General features: G+C 43.4%; 3 protein-coding genes across 7 annotated transcripts; 1 reads left to right on the forward strand and 2 right to left on the reverse strand.

Annotated features, from left to right (window-relative positions):
- Positions 1 to 2,782: 2,782 nt before the first annotated feature.
- LOC124016081 (protein Hook homolog 2-like) lies at positions 2,783 to 10,213 on the forward strand. Of its 5 annotated transcripts, none has more exons than XM_046331607.1 (4): positions 2,783 to 2,878; positions 9,382 to 9,445; positions 9,581 to 9,652; positions 9,848 to 10,213. In XM_046331607.1, the coding sequence occupies exons 2-4, from the start codon at positions 9,389 to 9,391 to the stop codon at positions 9,998 to 10,000; spliced, it is 282 nt and encodes a 93-aa protein (XP_046187563.1). In that variant the 5' UTR covers positions 2,783 to 2,878; positions 9,382 to 9,388; the 3' UTR covers positions 10,001 to 10,213. The 5 variants fall into 5 exon arrangements, 4 of the variants coding, with proteins under 4 accessions (XP_046187563.1, XP_046187565.1, XP_046187562.1 ...); XR_006835305.1 differs by lacking the exon at positions 2,783 to 2,878 and adding an exon at positions 6,709 to 8,116 and having other exon boundaries at positions 9,828 to 10,213; XM_046331609.1 differs by lacking the exon at positions 2,783 to 2,878 and adding an exon at positions 6,727 to 8,111.
- A 135-nt stretch (positions 10,214 to 10,348) lies between these two features.
- Positions 10,349 to 19,213, reverse strand: LOC124016304 (bestrophin-2-like). Its single transcript, XM_046331853.1, has 10 exons — positions 19,093 to 19,213; positions 16,916 to 17,087; positions 16,704 to 16,798; positions 16,348 to 16,581; positions 15,830 to 15,984; positions 15,564 to 15,641; positions 15,166 to 15,318; positions 14,911 to 14,991; positions 11,789 to 11,943; positions 10,349 to 11,553 (listed from the first exon to the last, which is right to left on the reverse strand). The coding sequence occupies exons 2-10, from the start codon at positions 17,065 to 17,067 to the stop codon at positions 10,944 to 10,946; spliced, it is 1,713 nt and encodes a 570-aa protein (XP_046187809.1). The 5' UTR covers positions 17,068 to 17,087; positions 19,093 to 19,213; the 3' UTR covers positions 10,349 to 10,943.
- Positions 19,214 to 21,072: 1,859 nt separating this feature from the next.
- On the reverse strand, positions 21,073 to 25,865 carry LOC124016282 (ATPase GET3). The gene is made up of 7 exons (XM_046331830.1): positions 25,690 to 25,865; positions 24,808 to 24,955; positions 24,438 to 24,586; positions 23,018 to 23,168; positions 22,420 to 22,527; positions 21,968 to 22,165; positions 21,073 to 21,871 (listed from the first exon to the last, which is right to left on the reverse strand). Exons 1-7 carry the CDS (start codon positions 25,830 to 25,832, stop codon positions 21,743 to 21,745), a joined length of 1,026 nt encoding a protein of 341 aa, XP_046187786.1. The 5' UTR covers positions 25,833 to 25,865; the 3' UTR covers positions 21,073 to 21,742.
- Between the last annotated feature and the right edge of the window lie 1,478 nt (positions 25,866 to 27,343).

Consider the following 27,343-nt stretch of genomic DNA (forward strand, 5'->3'; position numbering starts at 1 on the left):
TCCTAAGCTTAGTATCCCCAGCTTGGCCCTGTTTTCAACCTCGTCTAGTCAAAAACTTGTTTTGAACAGACTGGCCACCGTAGATGTCTGAAGACAGACGTAAACAAAGACGGGTGAATGGCTGTAATAGCAGGAGAAAGAAGGGGCCTTGGTCACTGTCTACTGTCTACTGGAAAGCTTGTTTTCAACTGACCGGCCACCCTGGAGGTTCTGACTCCAGACGTAAACAGTGGTGGAGAGGGGCTGTTGTAGTACAGGAACTAACTAAGGGCCTTGGTTTGGCTTGATCAACATGTGTCTGCTGACTGCTGGCATGGTCTTTGGCTCACTCAGGTGTAAACAGCTTTCAGAACCTCCCCTCTTGGCTGAGACTGTGTGTGTGTGTGTGTGTGTGTGTGTGTGTGTGTGTGTGTGTGTGTGTGTGTGTGTGTGTGTGTGTGTGTGTGTGTGTGTGTGTGTGTGTGTGTGTGTGTGTGTGTGTGTGTGTGTGTGTGTGTGTGTGTGTGTGTGTGTGTGTGTGTGTGTGTGTGTGTGTGTGCATGGAGGCTGGCTGAGTGTTCCTGTGTTCTCTCATTCCTCCCCTAGGCTATGGGAGTGGTGCTGTGACGATGGATTATCATGTACCTGCAATACGCGGTGCTGTAAATCTTAGGTGAGGGGGACAGGGGGAGTAGGAGGAGGGGGGAGGAGGGGTGGTTTTCAGCACACTGGTCATTGCAGGTTTGTGTTGTAATGACCTAATGTCTAGAAATGGTTGTTTATTAGCGTCGTGACTTGTGCTCTTTCTCTCTCTCTGTCTCTCTGTCTTTCTCTCTCTCTCTCTCTCTCTCTCTCTCTCTCTCTCTCTCTCTCTCTCTCTCTCTCTCTCTCTCTCTCTCACTCACTCTCTCTCTCTCACTCACTCACTCACTCACTCACTCACCCACCCACTCACTCACTCACCCACCCACCCACTCACTCACTCACTCACTCACCACTCACTCACTCACTCACCACTCACTCACCCACCCACTCACTCACTCACTCACCACTCACCCACCCACTCACTCACCCACTCACTCACTCACTCACCCACCCACCCACCCACCCACCCACTCACTCACTCACTCACTCACTCACTCACTCACTCACTCACTCACTCACTCACTCACTCACTCTCTTCTCAACCAACCAAAATAAATATTCATAAATCCATCAGTCATGGTTAGCTTGTTTACGTCCTCCTATTGGTTGTAGTTTGGGTGGAGCTGTTCTGTTGGATAGGGTATTGACTACCAGGCCGAAGTAGCCCTCTGCCTTACTGAAGTAGCCCTCTGCCTTACTGAAGTAGCCCTCTGCCTTACTGAAGTAGCCCTCTGCCTTACTGAATTAGCCCTCTGCCTTACTGTAGTAGCCCTCTGCCTTACTGAAGTAGCCCTCTGCCTTACTGTAGTAGCCCTCTGCCTTACTGAAGTAGCCCTCTGCCTTACTGAAGTAGCCCTCTGCCTTACTGTAGTAGCCCTCTGCCTTACTGAAGTAGCCCTCTGCCTTACTGTAGTAGCCCTCTGCCTTACTGAAGTAGCCCTCTGCTTTACTGAAGTAGCCCTCTGCCTTACTGTAGTAGCCCTCTGCCTTACTGAAGTAGCCCTCTGCCTTACTGAAGTAGCCCTCTGCCTTACTGAAGTAGCCCTCTGCCTTACTGTAGTAGCCCTCTGCCTTACTGAAGTAGCCCTCTGCCTTACTGAAGTAGCCCTGCCTTACTGAAGTAACCCTCTGCCTTACTGAAGTAGCCCTCTGCCTTACTGAAGTAGCCCTCTGCCTTACTGAAGTAGCCCTCTGCCTTACTGAAGTAGCCCTCTGCCTTACTGAAGTAGCCCTCTGCCTTACTGAAGTAGCCCTAGCCCTCTGCCTTACTGAAGTAGCCCTCTGCCTTACTGAAGTAGCCCTCTGCCTTACTGAAGTAGCCCTCTGCCTTACTGAAGTAGCCCTCTGCCTTACTGTAGTAGCCCTCTGCCTTACTGAAGTAGCCCTCTGCCTTACTGAAGTAGCCCTCTGCCTTACTGAAGTAGCCCTCTGCCTTGCTGAAGTAGCCCTCTGCCTTACTGACGTAGCCCTCTGCCTTACTGAAGTAGCCCTCTGCCTTACTGAAGTAGCCCTCTGCCTTACTGAAGTAGCCCTCTGCCTTGCTGAAGTAGCCCTCTGCCTTACTGAAGTAGCCCTCTGCCTTACTGAAGTAGCCCTCTGCCTTACTGTAACATCTTCCTTGACAAAACATATACTGGTCTAAAGCTGAACAGGAAAACAGTGGAGAAGTGCGATTTTATTTTGAAGAAGGAAACGCATCTGTTAAACAGTAAAGGAAGGCGAGAAAAGCGGAATTCATTGGAACACGGTTAAAATGAGTTGCCCTTTGCCCACTCCTATGTCCTAACACACCCACTCCTCCCAGGCACACACACACACACACACACACACACACACACACACACACACACACACACACACACACACACACACACACACACACACACACACACACACACACACACACACACACACACACACACACACACACACACAGGAACGGACACATGCAAGCAAGCACACACACACTCTCTCACACACACACTCTCTCACACACACACAAAACCCCCTCTCTCCCACACAAACAATACAACCGGTTAATTAATTCTAGAAATTCAAGGTTCAAGTGCAAGACACACAGCCACATAAACCAGACCAGACCAGACACTTGAGTGGTTACATTTTGATAACAACCAGTCTCAGCCAGACCAATCACTGTAGGTTGATTCACTCTCAAACAGACACAACGACGATAGTGTTCTTGTATAAACAGAGACTGTACAGTAGATAGGAGAAAGACAGATAGGAAGATATGGTACGTCTCCCTTTCTTGGAATATTTCTCTGTCTTGGTCTCTGTCTTGGTCTCTGTCTCAGTCTCTGTCTTGGTCTCTGTCTTGGTCTCTGTCTTGGTCTCTGTCTTGGTCTCTGTCTTGATCTTGGTCTCTGTCTTGGTCTCGGTCTATGTCTTGGTCTCGGTCTGGGTCTCTGTCTTGGTCTCTGTCTTGGTCTCGGTCTGGGTGTCTGTCTTGGTCTCGGTCTTGGTCTCTGTCTCTGTCTTGGTCTCTGTCTCGATCTCTGTCTTGGTCTCTGTCTTGGTCTTGGTCTCTGTCTTGGGCTCGGCCTATGTCTTGGTCTCGGTCTGGGTAAGGTGTCTTGGTCTCTGTCTTGGTCTCGGTCTGGGTCTCTGTCTTGGTCTTGGCCTTGGTCTCTGTCTCTGTCTTGGTCTCTATTTTGATCTATGTCTTGGTCTCTGTCTCTGTCTTGGTCTCTGTTTTGATCTCTGTCTTGATCTCTGTCTTGGTCTCTGTCTGGGTCTCGGTTTCTGTCTCGGTTTCTGTCTTGGTCTCTGTCTTGGTCTCTGTCTCTGTCTTGGTCTCTGTTTTGATCTCTGTCTTGGTCTCTCTCTGGGTCTCCGTCTTGGTCTTGGTCTCTGTCTCTGTCTTGGTCTCTGTCTTGGTCTCTGTCTCTGTCTTGGTCTCTGTTTTGATCTCTGTCTTGATCTCTCTGTCTTGGTTTTGGTCTGGGTCTATGTCTCGGTCTCTGTCTTGGCCTCTGTCTTGGTCTCGGTTTCTGTCTTGGTTTCTGTCTTCGTCTCACTCACGGTCTCTCCCCATCCGTCTATCTACTGTAGATACAGTATGTCTCTGTGAGTAGATCACTGACTGACTTTGTTTGTCCACATAACCAGACAGACAGGTCCTGCAGCCCTGTACTGGCTGTTCCTGGAGAAGGCTTGGTAGGGTGTGTGAGGCAGGAAGTGGGGTGAGTGTGAGGTAGGGAGTGCCCAGATGGCAGGACATACACGCCCACACACACACACATCTATGTGCACACACACACAGGTGTGCCTACTGGAGCAGTGACAGACATGGGCTGGCAGATTGGTACAGCAAACATAGGACTGGCATGGAGACTGGCATGGAGTCAAGGGAGTATTTGCTCACTCTCCAGAGGGAGCTGAAGTGTATTTATGTGGGGACAGAGTTAATCTACGTCCCAAATGGCACCCTCTTCCCTATTGGGGCGGGTCAAAGGTAGTGCACTCTATAGGGAACAGGGTGCTATTTGGGGCTCGGACCTTAGTGTGTACGTGAGTTCTGCACGTTCTGAGCTAGCTAGGTAAACAGCTCGGTTGTTGCGTGTAAATCTGTTTCTATAGTAAACAACAACTCAGATGGATTAGATTGTAAGTCTGTACAATCTCTTATGCTCTTTTACATTTGACTGTCTCACGACATAAGTGGAATACAAGTGGAGTACACTGGCATTACACTGTTTGTGCAGTAGTATGAGTGTTTGAGGATAGTTTCAGTCTTGACTGTACGGTATCACTCACTGTACCTGTTATTGAAGTACGGTATCACTCACTGTACCTGTTATTGAAGTACGGTATCACTCACTGTACCTGTTATTGAAGTACGGTATCACTCACTGTACCTGTTATTGAAGTACGGTATCACTCACTGTACCTGTTATTGAAGTACGGTATCACTCACTGTACCTGTTATTGAAGTACGGTATTACTCACTGTACCTGTTATTGAAGTACAGTATCACTCACTGTACCTGTTATTGAAGTACAGTATCACTCACTGTACCTGTTATTGAAGTACGGTATCACTCACTGTACCTGTTATTGAAGTACAGTATCACTCACTGTACCTGTTATTGGAGTACAGTATCACTCACTGTACCTGTTATTGAAGTACAGTATCACTCACTGTACCTGTTATTGAAGTACGGTATCACTCACTGTACCTGTTATTGGAGTACAGTATCACTCACTGTACCTGTTATTGAAGTACGGTATCACTCACTGTACCTGTTATTGAAGTACGGTATCACTCACTGTACCTGTTATTGAAGTACGGTATCACTCACTGTACCTGTTATTGAAGTACGGTATCACTCACTGTACCTGTTATTGAAGTACGGTATCACTCACTGTACCTGTTATTGGAGTACAGTATCACTCACTGTACCTGTTATTGAAGTACGGTATCACTCACTGTACCTGTTATTGGAGTCACTCACTGTACCTGTTATTATCATCACTCACTGTACCTGTTATTGAAGTACAGTATCACTCACTGTACCTGTTATTGAAGTACAGTATCACTCACTGTACCTGTTATTGAAGTACGGTATCACTCACTGTACTTGTTATTGAAGTACGGTATCACTCACTGTACCTGTTATTGGAGTACAGTATCACTCACTGTACCTGTTATTGAAGTACGGTATCACTCACTGTACCTGTTATTGAAGTACGGTATCACTCACTGTACCTGTTATTGAAGTACAGTATCACTCACTGTACCTGTTATTGGAGTACAGTATCACTCACTGTACCTGTTATTGGAGTACAGTATCACTCACTGTACCTGTTATTGGAGTACAGTATCACTCACTGTACCTGTTATTGGAGTACAGTATCACTCACTGTACCTGTTATTGAAGTACAGTATCCTAGTTAAAGTTAGTATTATTTGTATGATATTCATGAGAAATCTTTTGATTAGCTATCTATGACTTGATTTAGATATATTTGAAATGTTACTTCCTCCTGTCTTTGTTTCTTTGTTAGTACTTTTATTTTATAATTTTATGATATGAAGCACTTTGTTACTTGAATTGAAAAGCACGATAAAAATAGTGATTATTATTATTAGTTCAACTTTGCCCTCTAGTGTCAGATCACAGCACTGCTCATTTTACCGTAAACCAGAGCAGCAATACCAAAAACAACTGACAAAGGGACACCTGATACAACTGTAGAGTAAGATGATGCAATGTTCAGTTTGTTCTGATGCTGAGAGTAGCAGAGAAACCATTTGAAACAGATAGATTAGCCTCGTTGGACAATCCTAATCTTGACAGCTTGATGCTGAATCAGGCTACAGATTGGAAGTAGACACAACTGTGGGGTAAACTAACACAATATTTAATATCAAAATTTGCTGATGCCAGCGTTAATAATTCATTTGAATAAAAGCAGCAGAGAAAGTGATGTTTGTTGTTTTGTTATTCAGCGTGTGACTATCACTGTCCACAATGTCTCTCCTATCTTCTATCAAGGCTAAAGTCAGTAGCTCTTTCTGTGGGAGGAAGGTTTCGCAACAGATATTCACTCATCGATCGTCTAAGCTGACAGGAATTGATGGTGTGTGTTTTTTTTTGTGTTTTCACACACACACACACACACACACACACACACACACACACACACACACACACACACACACACACACACACACACACACACACACACACACACACACACACACACACACACACACACACACACACACACACTTGTGTTTCTCACTCCTAAGAGAATAAACAGATCCAGATGAGACCATGGAGTTCCAAGAAACTCTGTCTAAGTTTCTATTCATCCCATCTTCATCTCTCTCTCTCTCTCTCTCTCTCTCTCTCTCTCTCTCTCTCTCTCTCTCTCTCTGTCTCTCTCTCTCTCTCTCTCTCTCTCTCTCTCTCTCTCTCTCTCTCTCTCTCTCTCTCTCTCTCTCTCTCTCTCTCTCTCTCTCTCTCTCTCTCTCTCTGTCTCTCTGTCTCTCTCTCTCTCTCTCTCTCTCTCTCTCTCTCTCTCTCTCTCTCTCTCTCTCTCTCTCTCTCTCTCTCTCTCTCTCTTTCACACACAACGTTGTGGGGAGTCAGTTCATAACCACACCACTAGACCAGAGACATTCAAACATGAACTTCAAAGGTGTGTAAAGGGTGTGAGAGTTGTACGTTTGTCAGTAAATACGCCTCATGTTGACCTCAACACCAGTCCTATTCCAGAGAAAGTCTATTCTATGATTTTTTGACTCAACCACATAATTCTCTGAAGGTTCTGTGTGGTTATCGCCTAATGACGGAAACTCAACCATAACCACACCCCTCACACACGCACACATTGAAAAGAGCTTGAACTTGATTAAACCGCCTCTGTGAAGGAAAGGTCATGGGACGTACGAAACGGTCCCAGGTGGTCAGGGAGAAAGCATTGGAAACCCCCTACAGTACGAAAGCCAGAGTTTGCAGTAAGAAGATGTGCATTTACCTAAACAAAATAAGTGTTGACCTTTTGGGGCTAGTCAGTGGTTCCATTGAGCTTACAGGGGGTCGCGGAAAGGCTAATACGGGCACAGCTTGTCAGGGAGAAAGCATTGGAAATCACCTATAGTGGGAGATAAAGTTGGCGGACGATGGGGCCTTTTTACATGTACGTCAACAATGAACCTAATGACGTTGAATTCCGACGGGGGAAGCTGATGTAAGGACGTAAACCGCGGCTCTTTTAGGTCATGTTGGGGACGTTGCATAAACGATTCAAACAGAGGGATCCCTTTTTCACGCCAAGGACCTGACTGATCTGCACACTCTGTCATGGGCACAGGGTAATCTAGGTTGACCTAGAACTAATTTGACCACATCCTCAATAATGTTAAGTAGTCTGTCCACGAGAGATTAGGGACAGGGTAGCCAGCCTACAGACTTCTTACCATCAACAAATCATTGGCTTTGTGTGCCATCACAACTGAGAGATTTCCCTATACATTTCTGGTGATTTTCGACATGGCCATATTTCATTCTATGTACCCGTATAGTAAATAGTACAAGAATACAAGAATCATTACCTGTTACTTGATTGTATATTTTACCCAGCATTGCTTTCTGGTAAGTACGTCTTGGACAAGTAAGGCTTGTTCCCGTGTCAGAACAGCCCATACAGCAGGAGCCTACCGCCTGTTTCTGTAGCATGAGACAGCCGGATGTACAAGTACACCCTCTAAACAGGATGCTTGCTTTCTGGTGCTTACCTACAAATCCCCCCTGTGACCGTCTGAATGTGGACGTTCAATATTGAATGTGCCCTGATCAGCAGTAAAGCATCTGTGGCCACAGGGAAGAGCCAGACTACCAAAGCCTACCTCTCCATTGTCTCTCACTCTGAACAAAACCAGCCAGGGCCTCTCCCCGCCCCCCATGTGGATGAGACCGGGCTGAAGCGAGAGCAGAGAGGGGCAGCGCCTGGCTGGATGTAAGGTTGGTGTGTTTATTAGTGTTTGGCGTTGTGGTTATATTTTGTCTAGAAAGTAGTTTGGTTGAAGAGAGAGGCTGGGCAGTGGCTTGCAAGCTGTTAGGTCAGTGTGTTTATCAGTGTTTAGATTTGCGACTAATTATTTTGGTTAGAAGGGTTGCTGATTGTTGGACTGTTGAAGCTAGGAACACAAGCATGTTGCTACACCTGCAATAACTTTGTACAATTATTTTGTATTATTTTATTTCACCTTTATTTAACCAGGTAAAGTAGTTGAGAACAAGTTCTCATTTACAACTGCGACCTGGCCAAGATGAAGCAAAGCAGTGTGACACAATCAACAACACAGAGTTACACATGGAATAAACAAGCGTACAGTCAATAACACAATAGAAAAAAAAGAGAGTATATATACAGTGTGTGCAAATGGCGTGAGGAGGTATGGCAATAAATAGGCCAAAGTAGCAAAGTAATTACAATTTAGCGGATTAACACTGGAGTGAGAGATGAGCAGATGATGATGAGCAGATGATGGTGTGTAAGTAGTGATACTGGTGTGCAAAAGAGCAACGAAGTAAATAAAAACAATATGGGGGATGAGGTAGGTAAATTGGGTGGGCAATTTACAGATGGACTATGTACAGCTGCAGCGATCGGTTATCTGCTCAGATAGCTGATGCTTAAATTTATTGAGGGAAATGTAAGTCTCCAGCTTCAGAGATTTTTGCAATTCGTTCCAGTCACTGGCAGCAGAGAACTGGAAGGAAAGGCAGCCAAAGGAAGTGTCGGCTTTGGGGACGACCAGTGAGATATACCTGCTGGAGCGCGTGCTACGGGTGGGTGTTGTTATTGTGACCAGTGAACTGAGATAAGGCGGAGCTTTACCTAGCATAGACTTATAGATGACCTGGAGCCAGTGGGTTTGGCGACGAATATGTAGCGAGGGCCAGCCGACTAGAGCATACAGGTCGCAGTGGTGGGTGGTATGAGGGGCTTTGGTGACAAAACAGATGGCACTGTGATAGACTGCATCCAGTTTGCTGAGTAGAGTATTGGAAGCTATTTTGTAAATGACATCGCCGAAGTCGAGGATCGGTCGGAAAGTCAGTTTTACGAGGATCTGTGACAAATACATTTTGATTTGATTTGACTGTTAATGTGATACAATTTCTCTGGCTAGACGTTGCTGTTTGGCTAGTGGTCAGTCAGTGGCCCTATTTTGGTGGTTTGGTTGGAGTACTGATGTTTTATGGGCATCGTTGTGATACAGTTAGACGATGATGACTGAAGAGGAGACTACTTCCTGTGATGTCATCATGACAGCTGTCAAAGAAGTGAGTGTTTGGCCCGATACCAGAACTATTCAAACGCCATCATCTGTGGCAAATCTTTAATGCACCACCCAATGCTCTTAATTATATAGCCTCTAAAAAATATTTTGATGTTACCTCTATCTGTTGATGTTTCAGGACTCACATGAGAGGATCATGTCCAGACAAGACCAAGAGGAAAAGCTCACTATTACAGACTGGTACAGTATGGTGAGTGTGTGAGAATGTTTCCCTATATAATGCATTACCCCAAAACTAGTCCACTATATAGGGTATAGGGTCTCATTTCAAATGCAGAATGTTGGAAAAGTGAGGACTGAATGTTATTGTTAAACCATATGTATGTCACTCCTGAGCGGACTCTACTGTTTGAATGAGAAATTAGTTTCTATGCATCCCCTCTAGTGTGTGACTCTCCAGCAGCAGGAGCTGAGGCTGTCTGAGGGCTCTTGTAGGCCTCCAGGCCAAGCCCAGTCCTTCCTGGCCCAGCAGAGGCAGTCCACCCAGGCCAGGAGCAGGAGAGGCATGGTGCTCTCTCCCAAGCTACAGCCCAGATAGGAGGGAGAGATGGAGGGAGAGGTCCCTCTGTTGAGGGTGGTGGGATTGACACTGGATGGACAAGGAACGTTGGAAGAGGATGTTGATGGGATTTTTGTGGCTGTTTAAAAAAACATTGAATGTTAAAAAAAAACTATTTTATGTAACATTGGCGCCACCTGCTGGTCAAATGGTATTTGTGATTTTTGCGCTTGGAATAAAATATCAACATGATTTACAGTATAGTGCTCATTTTCTCCAGATTTAATTTGACTGTATTGTCTCACATATCTGCTGTCATCCCAAACTATTGTGTCTCATAGCAACAGAAATGGAACTATGGCGAGAACGATTTGTCTTTTCTTTTTATTTACCTCGTTATAATTCATAACAACGTAACAAGGTGAAAAATCATTCATCTAAAGTAAATGTACAGTGTAAGATTGGTGAACACAGTGAAAGCTGCAGCTCAACCTTGCAGCATCTGGGTGGATTGATTAGTAGGATGAACTTCATGCAGATGATCTATAGACCAGTGATTTCTCATGAACATACTACAGTGACATATGACCTAGCTTTTCAGTGTAATGTGTTGGTCCCAGTTGGACAGAAGTGTGTATGTTCTCCCTTACTCATAGTCCGGTTCTGAAATGGCATCCTATTCCCTAAGTAGTGCATTAATTTTGGCTAGAACAGGGTGCAGTTTGTAGTTTCGGAGCCGATGGGGACTCTGACCCCATGCTGACGCTCCTATGACGCTGTGGGGTGCTGTAGGACGGCACGGTGAGGAAAGACATCTTGGCTCCACCAATGGGCGGCTTGGGAATGGCGGGGATCACTGTGCTCTGCTCTGTGATTGGTTCAGAGATGAAAAGGTCTTGGGTGGAACAGGCTGTGGAACGGGGGTGGATGATTCTGGGGGCTCGGGGGCTGGAGGGGGGCAGTCGAGGCTGGTCTGGGTGTCTTATCCTGGGGTTGTCTGATGGATGTTTGGCCTCGGTCTCTGGAAGGCTGGAGGGGGGGATGGGAGCAGTGGCATGCGGCTTTGAATATCTCCTGTCACCTCAGTGTTCCCTTCCTCCATCTTCTCTTTCTCTGCCCCCTTCTGGGTGTTCCCCTCATCCTCTTCTTCTTCCTCCTCTTCTTCCATAATCTCTTCCTGGCTTTGAAGGGCATCCCCACATCTCTCCACCCCAACCCCAAACTGTACCTCCATGAGGGGTGTCCTAGCATTAAACACCCCTCCACAACTACATATGGTACTCTGAGTATCCTGAGCCAAAACAGACGGCAGCGAGCCCCCAGACGGCCCCAAAGTCTTCCCACCTTCGTCATCCTCGTCCTCACCCTCTTCATCGCTGAACGAGGGCGGGTACATCCCGGAGCGACGGCGGAACCTTTGGAGCTGGGCGGAGGTGCGGCGCAGCGCCCCTCCAATGAGTCCCGTGGGGGACGGGGCAGTGAAGAGGAGCCGGTTGAACAGGGCCATGTTGGGGTGGTGACCCCCACGCTGAGACTCCACGTTCTCAGTGATATCTGCCAGGGGAGCGAAGTGCATCTCCTCTTTGGGAATCCTGGAGGGGACAGACTCAATTCAAATCACTACAACTTGAATAATGCCCTTAGGGCCATACAGAAGTGTTAGCAAGGTTAGAAACATACAACTAATCATCTTTGGACTTGTAAGACACACGTACGGAATATCCTTGCTTGCAACGAGGTGAACACATATTTGAGGTGTATTGTAGAAATGTATTGCACTTGCCCCAAAAATAGAATAAAATCAAATCAAATAGAATAGAGACTCACGCCATGTCGAAGGTGGAGCCCTGGAAGGAGGGTTTGCGCAGCCTGAATAGAGTTGCTGCAGTGTAGGGAGGACGAGGGTTCGAGTCGTTCCAATATCGGTCTCTTTCCATGATGGGAATATCCCCATACATCTCATCGACTGCCATCATGGAGACCTGAGGAAACACACACTCAACCTCTTCAGTTTCAGATGAGGGAAGTTCCAAGAAACTCTTCTGTTGAAGTTTCCTTTCACCCCACCATTTTTGTCTCTCACTTTGAGTGTTTCAAAAGTACTTATCCCACTCATGTACAAGTGTAGGCTCGGCCCTAATTTATGTGCTCTCTGTCCCCTGGAGCTGCATAGCAAATGGCCAGCAGCACAAGGAAAGCACAAAGGACAATGCTAAAGGACTAGACAGCCTTTCCTCTTTGGGGGCCAAAATGTATCTCTCTGTTACAGTATCCAGAGGACTGACTACTATAAAATAAAGCTATAGTATCCATGTCTGGTATCTATCTGAAACGTGTACCTTAAAGAGGACTCTGAAGCTATCTATATGTATGTATATTGAACAAAAATATAAATGCAACATGTAAAGTGTTGGCCCCATGTTTAATGAGCTGAAATTGCATTTTAAAAATGCACCGAAAGCTTACTTATTTTTGTTTTGTTACATCCCTGTTTGTGAACATTTAACCTTTTACAAGATAATCCATCCACCTGACATGGAGTGTGGCATATCAAGAAGCTGATTAAACAGCAGGATCATTACACAGGTGCACCTTGTGCTGACCACTCTAAAATGTGCAGTTCTGTCACACAACACAATGCCAGAGATATCTCAAGTTTTGAGGGAGATGCAATTGGCATGCTGACTGTAGGAATGTCCAGCAGAGCTGTTGCCAGATAATTTAATTATCATTTCTCTACAATAAGTAGACTCCAAAGTCGTTTAAGAGAATTTGGCAGGACGTCCAACCGGCCTCAAACTGTAGATCACCTGTAACCATGCCAGCCCAGGACCTCCACATCCGGCTTTTTCACCTGTGGGATTGTCTGAGACCAGCCACCAGGACAGCTGATGAAATTGTGGGTTTGCACCACAGGAGGTTGGTGGCATCTTAATTGGGGAGGACAGGCTCGTGGTAATGGCTGGAGCGGAATAGGTGGAATGGTATCAAATACATCAAACATGGTTTCCATGTGCTTCATGCCATTCCATTTGCCCCGTTCCAGCCATTAAATTGAATTGTAGCTCAGTTGGTAGAGCATGGCGCTTGTAACGCCAGGGTAGTGGGTTCGATTCCCGGGACCACCCATACGTAGAATGTATGCACACATGACTGTAAGTCGCTTTGGATAAAAGCGTCTGCTAAATGGCATATATTATATATTTTAAGAGGAGTGGGACAACATTCCACAGGCCACAATCAATCAACAGCCTGATCAACTCTATGAGAAGGAGATGTGTCGTGCTGCATGAGGTAAATGGTGATCACACCAGATACTGACTGGCTTTCTGATCCACACCCCTACCTATTTGTTAAGGTATCTGTGACCAACAGATGCATATCTGTATTCCAGTCATGTGAAATCCATAGATTAGGTCCTAATGAATTTATTTATATTGACAGATTTCCTTTTATGAACTGTAACTCAGTAAAATCTTTAAAATTGTTGCATGTTGCGTTCATATTTTTGTTCAGTGGATGATCTCTGTGGTAACTTGTATGAAGTAGTGAATGCTCCTTAGCAGGAGGGTGAACTCTAAATTACTCTGTGCAAAGGTGTTTTATGGTCCTTTCAGGAATACTTTGAAGTACTACTTAAGTAGTTTTGGGGGATATCTGTAATTTACTATTTACTATTTATATTTTTGACTAATTGTACTTTTACTTCACTACATTCCTAAAGAAAAGTATATACTTTTTACTCCATACATTTTCCCTGACTCCCAAAAGTAGTGAATGCTCCTTAGCAGGACAGGAAAATGGTGCAATTCACACACTTATCAAGAGAACATCCCTGGTCATCTCTACTGCCATCTGGTGGACTTACTAAACACACACGCTTCGTTTGTAAATTATGTCTGAGTGTCGGAGTGGGCCACCATAATATTAAAAAACAAACAAGAAAATGGTGCTGTCTGGTTTGCTTAATAAGGTAAGGAATTTTAAATTATTTATACTTTTAGACTTTTACTCAAGTAGTATTTTACTGGGTGACTCTCACTTTTACTTGAGTGATTCTTTTTACACCACTGAAGGTATCTTTGTTTACAGTATTTTTACTAGACTAATCAAGTATGCCTAGACTAATGCTTTGTTAACAGTATTGCCTTGGTAATCTTTTTACTAACCACTGTAGCTTAATCTTTATGCCTAGACTAATGCTTTGTTAATGTCAGTATTGCCTTGTAGCTTAATCTTTATGCCTAGACTAATGCTTTGTTAATGTCAGTATTGCCTTGTAGCTTAATCTTTATGCCTAGACTAATGCTTTGTTAATGTCAGTATTGCCTTGTAGCTTAATCTTTATGCCTAGACTAATGCTTTGTTAATGTCATGTATTGCCTTGTAGCTTAATCTTTATGCCTAGACTAATGCTTTGTTAATGTCAGTATTGCCTTGTAGCTTAATCTTTATGCCTAGACTAATGCTTTGTTAATGTCAGTATTGCCTTGTAGCTTAATCTTTATGCCTAGACTAATGCTTTGTTAATGTCAGTATTGCCTTGTAGCTTAATCTTTATGCCTAGACTAATGCTTTGTTAATGTCAGTATTGCCTTGTAGCTTAATCTTTATGCCTTGTATGTGAAACCATTCATTTTACAAAGTTATTAAATTATACTTGCCTTGATATTTGATTTTATGACCATTCCTTGATCTTAGTCAGCTAAACGCATAATACTTGATAGCACATGGTTTAACCATGGTCTTACATATTGCGATCTATATTATGGAGCCATTTAATTAATTTAATGGGCTAATTGCTTCGTCTTATTACGAGTTGCATGTGGTATATTTATAATATCACATATATGAAGTATTACCCCACTACATATACATGCATATATTACATCTAAGATAACAATGGTGGGTTGTGTGAAGGATAGCAGTACATGTGATTCAATATAAACCTGGAAGTTCCTGTCTATCAGCCAGTTGGTCTCAAAGTCATCATCGTCCTCTCCAAATGGGTTTATCAACTGCTCTGCTACCTGAAAATCATACAAACAATTGGTCATATTCATTGGGGCACGCAAGGGAAATGTTTTAAAACATTTTGCAACGTAAATAAATAAAAATATTTTGTTTTTGGTAGCCTCTCCCTGTTTCAGTCTGGTTTTCTTCCATTTGCTACCTAGAGAACACAACAATGAACTTCCACTGACCTTGAGCCAGCCAGCATAGAAGAAGAACTGTAGCAGAGTGAAGATGGGGACGTACAGGTCCAGGTCATGACCCAGGTAGCCCTGTGTGGGGTCCAGGAACTGACGTCCTATCAGACACACAAAGAAAAAACTGTACACGGCCAGAGTCACCACCTATAGGGATGGTGGAGACGAGAACATAGGACACCAAATGAGACAAAGACAATTCTACCATGACTGCACATACAATCAACTGCATGCACACACACACACACACACACACACACACACACACACACACACACACACACACACACACACACACACACACACACACACACACACACACACACACACACACACACACACACACACACACACACACACACACACACACACACACACACACACACACCCACCTGAGTGTAGACCAGGGGAACACTGATCATGTCGTAATGGAAAAGCATACTGCAGTTCCCTCTGAAATGATTGAGCTCCTGCCGACGTAAACAGACATAAACAGACATAAAAACACAAATGTAAGTCATTGTTTTTGTTGAATGTGTTGTTTTTGTGTAAGGTTCAGTCAGTATGTAAGTCGGGTACAGCTTATTCATGTCATATAACTATTGACATAATGTGGTTTATCACTATGTCGCTTTATGTGTGTTGTATTGTAGACTACCTCCAGCACTAGTTTGAGGGTGCTGTCGTCCTTAATCCTGCCCTCACAGCGGGCCAGGGCGGCCAGGTTAGTGAACCACACACAGGGAATCCAGTACTTGTTATAGGGGGACTTGAGGCTCTCAAACTTCTTCCGCTCCTCCCTGGTCATGAACCCTGAGGAGAGGGGAGTGTATCTGTCACAGGTGGGGTCTGAACTCCCATGTACTGCTTTGAAACCCAATGTCTTAATTAGGCCAAGAGGAAATTGGACCGAGGGTGACACTGATTAAAGATGCAGGCAGGGCCAGAGCGTGAGTCCGACTCACCTCCGCTAGACTGCTACATAAACTATAGGTATGTGTTTGGAAGACACAGGATGTGGGACAAAACTGCAAGTGGTGTATCCAGATGTACACTGTAGGCTACTTTCTTGTGTTTGAATTCTGAAAAGTGCAATTTTTCCTTGAAGGCAAAATCTGGAAAATGCAATATCTCCTCAAAGGCAGTCTCTTAGCTGCATCTGAATGACACATTTACCTGCTTCCACGACGTGGTCCATGGTCGGGAAGCGTTTGAACACCGCGGTGCTGACCGAGCGCAAAATCAGTAACGCGGACAGACTTGCATAGCGCATCATGGTGCGTCGCAGCAGCCGCCCGCGCTCGTCCACACCCTGCAGGCCGCCGGAGAGCACGCACATCAGGCGGTCAGGTAATGGAATGCGGGTGTACTGATTCCACCAGCGGTTCACCACCAGTGTCACGTAAAAACCTGGAAAACAGCAGCAAATGGTTCTGTAATTAATGGTGGTATTTTCTTATAGAATATAAGAATATTAGAATAGAATAATATTCTAATGGAATCTGTGTTATTGATTTAGTAATATTGCCCACCTAGCACAAAAGACATGGGGATGAGACTGGCATAGTGGTTGCAGTAAATTGCCAGTTTTTCAAAATACCTCTTCTGGTCATCAAAGAGGAAGAATCTTATAAGAGGTAAAAGTTACATAATAATGTGCACCAATTAAAACAAATTGAAATCATCAAATAGTAATGGAAAGTTCAACTAATGATGTAAACTTGGTAGCTAAAGGCTCTCATACCTGTAAGTGACACTGATGGCAGTGTACATGGCGAAGAAAGCAAGGAACTCCTTCCATAAGACCTTGTAGATGCTTCCCCTCCAGGCCAGGAGCAGTTTGGAGAACCCGCAGAAGCGCGCATTGGCAACTTGCGCGGTGTAGGTGACCGTCATGATGTCATCTATCAGTTATTCTATCATATATTAAAACATAAATAGTATATCTCGGAAAACATATATTGTGTTAGTTTTGTTTCTATTAATAAAGGGAAATGGAAAGAAAACCCATGTTTAACCCTCCACAAATCATACCTATACAGTTTTGTTTATGTAACAGGTGTAAAATATACTTTATTTTTCACCGAAAATCCCTCATATTTATTTTTCATTTATGGTTATTTTCAGATGTATTACAATACTTTCAAAAGTGAACTATTTTATTGTATTTCTTTTCTAAATTGTGTTGATGTTGTGATGTCATCTACGATAACCATGCTTTTACGCCTCAGTTTGGTCAATTGGATGTTGCCACACACATACCTACTTGTTCACAAAATTAAGGAAGTTTCCATTAAAATTATTCATAAATATTATCCTGCCAACCACTATATGAAGAAGTTTAAGGAAAACATCAACTCAAATTGCTCCTTTTGTAATGACCACCCAGAAACAGTTGTGCATCTTTTTTGGCATTGTATTCATGTAAGAAAACTGTGGCAAGACATCAGTAGGTTTATAATTGAACACATTTATGAAGATTTTACACTATTGTGGAGAGATGTACTGTTTGGATTCTTTACATACAATATAAATAAGCGGAATCATTTTTATGTAATTAATTTCATTATTCTTTTGGCCAAATTTCATATACACAAATGTAAATGTACAAACAGAAAACCACATTTTCGTACCCTACAAAAAGAAATTGAACTGTATTTTAAGACGGTTAAATACTATACTAACAAAAAAGCTGTTAGAATTGTAAGTATATGCATGTCCCTTAAGGTCCTTGTGTAATTGTAATGTGATATTGTACCCCTAGCTCGATTGTTCATTGTTTGTAATCTATGTATGCTTGTGTTCCCTCATGTGCTTTATGTATTGATTTGTTGTTAATAAAAAATAAAAAAATATATATATTTTTTTTTTATATTTTTTTTTTAAAGCCTCAGTTTGGTCAAAGAGTGATGAGGATGTGTTTATGTTTATTTTGAATGCACAATGTTAGCAAGTGTTCACAAATGCACACAAAAAAACAAGCAAAAATGATATCATAATTGATTAAGTGTTGTTGTACTACTGTTAGTATGAATATATATTAGCGTGAATGGGGATCATTTTCCAAAGCAACTTTAATTGCAAATGTGCAAGGTTAGCCCAGCTACCGTTCGCTTTGGGTGCGGGAGAGGGTCTCTTTCAGGTACAGACAGCGTGAGTTTTCTGACGATTTTTTTCACGGGAATTCTGCACTGTCTTTTGTCAGGCAAATATAATTATGTACGACAGTCCAGACGGCAGCATTAACGTTTTCCTTGCATTTGTATCCATTACATGCAGGTATGTTGTGGAATGTGACGTTTTTGTATTTAATTTAGCTATCGTTCATTTTGATACCTGTCCGGTCATGTCAGGAATGGCGTTGTTGCCTCATTAGTATGCCTCGGATATAGTGGTGCAATAGTACAGTCAAATAAATATTTAGCACTTCTTAGAAAATTAGTAGTGTATTGGTGTACAATGTTTCTAAAATGAAATTTGAGTATTTTGAAAATATTAACATGTACATTTTGTACAATACATTTTTGGGGTTTTTGCGAGTTTGTTCAAAGTGTGACGAGGAGAGACAAATATACGTATTATGTATGAGAGTCCAGACGACAGCATACAGCATTAAGCAGACACCTGCAGAATTGTGTCCAGAGCTTTCCCTTCCCATTCACCAACACCTCACCAGAACACAATACATTTAGACTTTGCGTAAAAGTCCATGAAAACACCTAGTTCGATGGACAAATTTAGGACAGATATGAAACAAATGGTATTACGTCTAGTCTACGTGCAGTGAGTGGATCTTTGGGATGTTTGCAGGTTCAGGTTAATCAACAATCTCCGCGCTTAGCATTATTGCTGCGCACGATCAAAGCCCTTACATATTACATAGCCTAATACAGCTGTACAACTTTAATATTCTCTACTAACCATTCTACGTCCATCGTTGGTAACCCATTCAGCCGATACATCATACAGTAAAAGAAGGCAGCAGTAGAGGGTAATCCTTGGATGCTGGAGCCTCAGCAGTGCGTTCAGTGGTTAGAGCGCCCCGGGGCAAATCCCGAAAATTGGAGGGAGACGGAGCTCGTTAGTACATGCCCCCTACTGGGAGAGCGAGCTTTTCTGCACAGTGCATTTTAAATCGGTGATGGACCACAAGCGACAGCCTGCCGAGAGCTACCCAATGTCAAAAACGCAAGTGGGTAAAAATGAGAAGAAAAATAGTCATAGACTGCCACTGATTTAAAAAAAATACTAAACCATGTATAACAGTATGGTAATATTTATTACATTGTGCATATATTAGAAAACGTTTATGGTGCATTATATTTTTTGAACGAGGCAACTGTTTTTTTCCAGTCCATTGACAAATTTGAATTAATTCTACAAAACACTGTGTCAGCTCAACAGGAGGCTTGTTGTTTGCAGGTTCTGAGCGTAGAAGTCACCCACAAAGGCAGGACCTGTCAAGACGAATCTGTTGTTCAACAAGGCATGTTGTACCGCAGACCATCCATGCGTGTCCCGGCTGCGTCTTGGGGTCGCCTGCGTCCAAGAGTCTACTTAGGGCCTACTTGTGACCCAATCACAATGTCTACATTGTAGTTCGTAACATTATTTGGTTATGAAAGCTGTGTTAATAAATAACAACACGTAACCAACAATCTCCCTGCGAATTAGACATGTTTGTTTTTTATTTAGTAATTTTAACAATTACGGGGGGGTATGCATAACTTGAAGCATTAATAACATTGCATGGACAAAATCAAATCAAAATGGACCCTTCCAAGACTTGTGTTGCCGCTGCAGAGATAATGGGGCTGTAGTTGGTAGTATAATGACCACTTCTGGTGTTTGAATATCTTGATGACAAGTCAAATTGACAGCTAGTGGGATATTTTGCCTGTGGATCAAAGAAGCTGTGCACCAATGCAAAAATGCAGGCAACACAAAAATCCCACACTGAATGATGTCTAAATAAGAGCTAAATAATGAACCAACCTTTCAACAGGGGACCAATCAACATTCAGTAATCAATTGTATATTATAATGCACTAAGGCATTCATTAAGCCAAGTAGCCAACTAGCATCACACTGTGTACACGAAGAGAGCCCTCTACACAACAGACAGGGTGTGTCTGAAACAGCACACCATTCCCTATATAAAATGCACTACTTTTGACCAGGGAGAAAGAGATTGGTTTAACCAGGCTAAGCCCCCCCACCCAGGCTGAACACTGTACTCAATGGTGAGTGCAACATTCAGTCTGGTTCAACCAGGCTAAGCCCCCCCCACCCAGGCTGAACACTGTACTCAATGGTGAGTGCAGCATTCAGTCTGGTTCAACCAGGCTAGAGAGAAAAGTAGCACTTTAGAAGCTTTACACAAAGACTGCTTCAGTGGCATCCTAGAGTAGGGAAAACAATGACATTGGCATAAAATAATTACAAGTAGCTATCTGATACTGTAGATTATAGATGAATGACACTGCTCAGCGATCAATAAATATAATTTCTTTATCCAAGAACTGAACTAAATGTAGATGGGGACATGCTATTTACACCATAAACACGTGGTGCGTGAGAACAACATTTTGGTCAAATAATGTAGTTAAGTATGTCCATGCTATTATTACTCAAGTATTCAAATGCTCTTCTAAGGCTGGTCAGTGGACTGATGGGATTGGTGGGACAGAAATATAACATGATCTGAAAACCCTTCCCTCTTGGCCTATATCCCAATTCATAGAGACTATTCACCCTGGGGTCGTAAGTCTTCACCCTGCATCACACACCCACCTTCATCCATAACAGACTAAACTTTCCCACCACTCATTATTCTCCCTTCCCACAATGGAGGGCATTAAGAAGTCAGAATGTGCATCCAAAATGGCACCCTATTCCCTATATATAGTGCACTACTTTTGACCAGGGCCCTGGTCAAAATGTGTGGCAATAATGCACTATACAGGGAATAGGGTGCCATTTCAGATGCAAACCAAACAGATACAGTCTAATTAAATCACATGGTAAAAACCAAAGATGCAGTCGGTCGTCTCAAAGCTGTTTTATACTGAAAAACACAGCAGCGGGACCAGACACCAAACTCAGCCATTAAGGATAGTTTCACTTGTACATTACTGAGGCTGGAATATGGAAGGAAAAATAGGATGAGGGGGGCAGGGGGAGGAGAGGAGAAAGGGAGGTGGGGGCCTTGAGTGTTCCTCTGGGAAAAGTTAAATTCTTTAGGAATAGTTCATATTTTCCCTGGTGAGATATGATGGAGAGAATGGTATAGATAGAATGATAGAGAAAAGTGAGAGGAGAGAGAAGTCACATATGGATCCTCCTTTCGCTTTTAGACTGTAGGCCTACAACAGGAGCAGGTGGTTGTGTGTCCTGGTGTTCTGTGTTGTCCGCCCCGTGTGTGTGTGTGTGTGTCGTTCTTGCTGTAGTGGTTTAGGTTCCTGAAGATGAAGAGGATGTTCTTGCTGGGTTGCTGTAATGCAGGAGTGAGGCTGGGGTCAAGGGGGACGGAGATGGTGAGTTCAGACTGCGACTGGGAGTCAGAGGTCAATCACTTGGTAGGGGGGATGTAGGGCTCCAGGAGTTGCATTGAGAAGGTGTTGACTTTTTCGGACCCCCGTACCTCATGGGGCAGCAGCGGTAACTTGATTATGTGGAAATCTTCATATAGATCCTCCATCTGGGACAGAGAATAAAGGTTAGGACATCATTGTAGGGGCAGAGCACGTGGTGACAGACTATTGACAACATGAAGACTACTTATGCCGCGCTTTACCTGGTCCAGGTACTTGGACTGGATCTTGTGACGGGCCTCGCACATCTTGCATGGCCGGTCTGAGTCGGGGAACACCAGCTGGTTGACGATAATGTTGTGCGTGTCGATGCGACACTTGGCCAGCTCCTGGATCAGGCGCTCCGTCTCGTACAAGGACAGGAACTCGGCGATGCACACACAGATAAACGTTGTTTGTTCCTATGAGGGAGTGTGGAGAGGGGCGTCAAACACAAGTGTAGAGAGTCACTATACGGACTCCAAAAACTATAATTAACACACAATACTCAAATAACTCCACATAGTGAAGTAGAGTGGTTATCAATCAAATGTACATAATGCAGGTGTATATACACTGCATACACACCACAATGTTTTCCAAGAGCGAAGATGTTCGGTAAAGCATTGTTAAGGAGATCCATGTTTCTAAATGGGTCGGTGTTGGTCTGACTTACAGGGTCTTTGAACTGCTCACTGACAGAGCGGATGACTGGTAGAGTCTCCTCCAGCTTAGAGGCCAGCTGGTCTGCGTTCATGTCTCCCAGACCCAGCATGTTACACATCTACGGGGGAGAAAGAGTGAGCGAGAACTAGAGAGAAGGATCATGCACAAGTGGCAACAATAAGAAAACTGATGCTACCGACTCAGATGGCAACTCTGGTCAACTAAAACAGAGCAACTAGAGCTTCATGCTTAACACAGAAATAAATCAACAGTCAGTAGACCTTACCTGTGAGATGAAGAGGCTGATCTGGTTTAGGGCTAGTAGGCCTTACCTGTGAGATGAAGAGGCTGATCTGGTTTAGGGCTAGTAGGCCTTACCTGTGAGATGAAGAGGCTGATCTGGTTTAGGGCTAGTAGACCTTACCTGTGAGATGAAGAGGCTGATCTGGTTTAGGGCTAGTAGGCCTTACCTGTGAGATGAAGAGGCTGATCTGGTTTAGGGCTAGTAGGCCTTACCTGTGAGATGAAGAGGCTGATCTGGTTTAGGGCTAGTAGGCCTTACCTGTGAGATGAAGAGGCTGATCTGGTTTAGGGCTAGTAGACCTTACCTGTGAGATGAAGGGGCTGATCTGGTTCTTGATCTGCATGAGTCGTCCCAGGCCTCTCTCCACTATGGTGGGGAAGTTGAGCAGACGTAGCGTGTGGCCAGTGGGGGCAGTGTCGAACACCACAACAGAGAAGTTCATGCCTTTCACTAACCTGAACGGAGAGGAAAAGAGTATGACCGAGGAACACTGGAGTTAGTCGATATAACCTTATTAACCCTCTAGTTTCTAAGCTGAGGGGGGGGGGGGGGGGGTTCTACTAAGCTTACATATAGATTTATTTTAAGATGGTCACACCAAGGATCATTTAGCTATTTGGTTATGAATTTTAAGACCCCTTATTAAGGCAGGGTTTTGTTTTGCCCTAGAACTACACAGCTGATTAAAATAATCAACTAATCATCAAGCTTTGAATCAGCTGTGTAATGTTAGAGTAAAAAAACAAAACAGTTTGGGAAACCCTGCCTTAAGGAGTCTTAAAATTCAGCTAAATGGTCCTTGGTGTGACCATCTTATCCTTGGTGTGACCCCCCCGAGAGACCGAAAAACTGCTTCTATCTCAATGCCATCAGACTATTAAAAATATATATATTCAAAAAAGATTTAATGAAACATTGAATTTGGCAGTACTGCTATTAGAGAGATTCACCTTTCTACAGTGGTCATATTAGTGTGTAGCCCAAACTGTTTGGACGCTACAGGCAGAAGAGGCAGTAATGACTTCAGATGAGTCCCGTGATGCTTGTGGGCGTTTGTAGAGAAAAATGGAGAGTCTCAGTTTGTAGGCCAAACCGTTCAGACATTACAGACATATTCGTGAGAAGACCGATTTTCAGGATGTCTAATGGTCTGACAAACACCGCTCTAGCTCTGCCACCTTTCACTGCAAGTGCGGAAGGGCAATATCGGCGGAAGCGGTGCCCATGCAAAAAAAAACATCTTTCATTTAAACGGATAGATTTTGATGGGGATTTTCTAAATTGTATGCTTACCCAGAGTATGAATTTGATTCGGATGACAATAAAGCCCAATAATAGCAACCCAACTCATTTCTACTACCACAAGTACAGACCAACACTATCATCCATGGATATTTATTATTATTTAACTTGGCAAGTCAGTTAAGAACAAATTCTTATTTTCAATGACGGCCTAGGAACAGTAGGTTAACTGCCTGTTCAGGGGCAGAACGACAGATTTGTACCTTGTCAGCTCAGGGATTTGAACTTGCAACCTTTTCGGTTACTAGTCCGACGCTCTAACCACTAGGCTACCCTGCTTCTATCACAGAAACTGAACATAACCAATGATTGACTGAATTTAAAGAACTTTTAAAGACACTCAAAGCATAATGTGTATCGATAACTAATGTGGCGAGCCATTAAGTGTTGACTTCATGACCTGTGTGTGTGTGTGTCTGTACCTCATGACCTCTGCGTAGCTCATGGCCTCGTCGATGCCGGGGAAGGCGCTCATGGCCTCCTGCATCATCTTCTTGCCCATACTCAGCATGTTGTCCTCTTCAAAGAACTCATCTGGGAGCTCCGCCACACCCAGGCTGGGGTCAATCTCCTGCAGGAGCACACACACAAGACAACACAGACAGAGCAGAGGTCAGGGCAAGACAGGAGGACAGAGCCGGTGAGGAGGTAGTCTGACAAACCAGCTCTTTGCCTCTACTCATTCTCAAAACCTAGTAAGAGAGTACATACTGCAGAGAGCGGCATCACCAGTCTGTAGTGTAGACAATAAAAAAAACTGGGGCAGAGAGACTGGGTCTAATGCTGACGTACCATAGCGAAGAGGTTCTCGTAGCCCTTGACTTTTGTGGGCACCTTAGAGAACTTCTGGTCAAAGGCATCTGAGATGTTGTGTGCCGGGTCAGTGGAGATGATGAGCACGCTGTCACGCACCGCAGCCAGCTGTACAGCCAGACTGCAGCTGTGGGGACAAAGGACAGACGGATACATTAGCACACATAGACAGAAATGTCATGAGCACGCGCAGACAGACAAATATGACCACAGACACAAACACTGATAGACAGACACATGAGCACAGACAAACAAAACAGATCTTTATCAACCCTTCAGTTAGAAACGTTGTTTGCGTATGTATACATTACTACGTTAGAAACATAGTGTCTTCTCAATTAAATAAAAATCAGCTTCGCATGAAACAAATTTAACCACCGAACTTTGAAATTGGTGTTTGGAAGTGATGGTCCATGTTGAGTTGATGGTAGTGTCTAACTAAAACTAGTTAGCTAGATAACGTTAGATAGATAGCGGAGTTTGCTAACCTGATGTTTGCTGTTAATGTAAAAGATTGTTCAAAACGTTTTAAAACTCGCTGGATTGCTAACGTAGTAAGTAATGACAGTGTTATGAATTTGACAGCTAGCTAACTAGTTAGCTACAGTTTCTAGCTATTATTGTCATTTTAGCTAACCATATAACTAGTTCACGTTAGCTCACTGTGTTTCCCACTGAAATAAGAGATGATGGTGGTGGTAAATGGTAAATGACTGACAATAAAGAAACATGAATTGAACGTCGGACTAGCGTTATTGGACAAGCTCCGCTACCTAGCTAGATATCTATACTTGGCTAGGCCATTCATTTTGCTAGTGACGTTAGCTAATAGTGACAAAGCACTATTTTGCATCGGCCTACCTGCATGTTGTTTTGCCAACGCCACCTTTGCCTCCAACAAATATCCATTTCAGAGATTTCTGCTCTATAATGTTTTTCAATGTTGGTTCTAAAGGCTCCACATCGGGCGCATCTTCAAATTCTTCTTCCAACGAAGCTGCCATCTTGTGTGTGTACAGGTCAGCAAATGGGATGTACCAAATAATAAAAACAGCTGGGTAAAAAAAAAAGCGACCCTCTTTTGGGCTATACCAAGGCTAAATAGTTTAGCGATCAAAATGTAAACATATTTTCAGCCAACAATCTAATCAAAAACCAAATGAAAAACACTAAATTTATAAGAAACAATAAAACAATGGATGGATATTGAGCAACAAAGACACAGGAGGCCCATCTATTAGGAATTGTTGTTTTTATTCCACATCAGAAATAACAGTAAGAGGACACATTATAAGACATAAACAGCTGACTGGTCATGGGAGAGTTCTGACAAATGCTTGTTAGGCTGGTCCATCTTCAACACATTCTAAATTGTTAGCTTTTTTGTTGCATTGAATTACCATTATTTGGCTGGGGTCCTCAAAGGGAAAACATGGGCCATGTGTGGGCTTCGAGGAAAATGAGCCGGTATGTCTTTCAAATTCAAAAGACATAAAATACATCAACATGGAATAATAATGAAAATAATGAAATGTTTTAATATATTTATCTTTTTAAAATCTTCTGAATTTTAAATAGACTAGATGCCGTGTTGCATATTGGGGCCAAGTGTGGGCTGTACCTTGCTCAAGGTCACATAGAAATGTTTCACATTGTCGGATTGGGTTTTCGAACCAGCGACCTTTCAGTAACTGTCACAACACTCTAACCTTTAGGCTATCTGCCTTTCGCAATGCGGATTACACATTGGTCCTAAAATAAAGAAATGGGGAATGGGGAAATCTTGAATTGCACCACCATCTAACACTGCACCTATACACTATCCCCCCAAATCCACCACCCCATCCCACTACTTTGGCCCTAAACGATCCTAAACCAGACCGTCAGCCTGGGAGGATGGAACCCCTTCTCTCAAAACTTCCTGTAGATCTTCGGCACTACAATCTCTCACACCCAAATATTTCTCTGCTGCAACTACCACATATATCTTCTGTGATTTCCGCTCCATCCAGTTGATCACCATGGCTATAAACGCAAGACATCCAACCTTACTCAAACTCATGACATAGTCAAAAAAGTGAATTGTTAATACAGTAGTTTCCTTATGATGGTTCATCATGGCAATGTCTTTGGTGGCCCTAAAAAGTTTCAAGTTGATAGGCCACTGTGAAATGATTTTAGAAAGGAAAATGTGTCCATTGATAAAGATTGATTTATCAATAACTCAGCCATCTTTTAACCAATCCCCTAGCTTTTCTTAAACTAAGTTAAGAGACCTGCCACATACCCATGTTATTGGGACTTCTGGTTCATGAGAATGTTTTTCAAAGGTTTTCAAAATTGTTCAATATTGAGGAAAAATCGATCCTGACAGACCTTAGTCATTGATGCAAATTTGAGTCATGGGCAAGTGCATACATGGAGTGTCTGAAAGTAGGCGTTACTAAATAATTGGGAGGATCAACGTAAGTGAGTATATGGAAACCTAACAGCTAATTGGCCAGATTGGTTGCCA

The sequence above is a fragment of the Oncorhynchus gorbuscha genome, linkage group LG26, assembly GCF_021184085.1.
Source record: "Oncorhynchus gorbuscha isolate QuinsamMale2020 ecotype Even-year linkage group LG26, OgorEven_v1.0, whole genome shotgun sequence".
NCBI classification, from domain to species: Eukaryota; Metazoa; Chordata; class Actinopteri; order Salmoniformes; family Salmonidae; genus Oncorhynchus; species Oncorhynchus gorbuscha.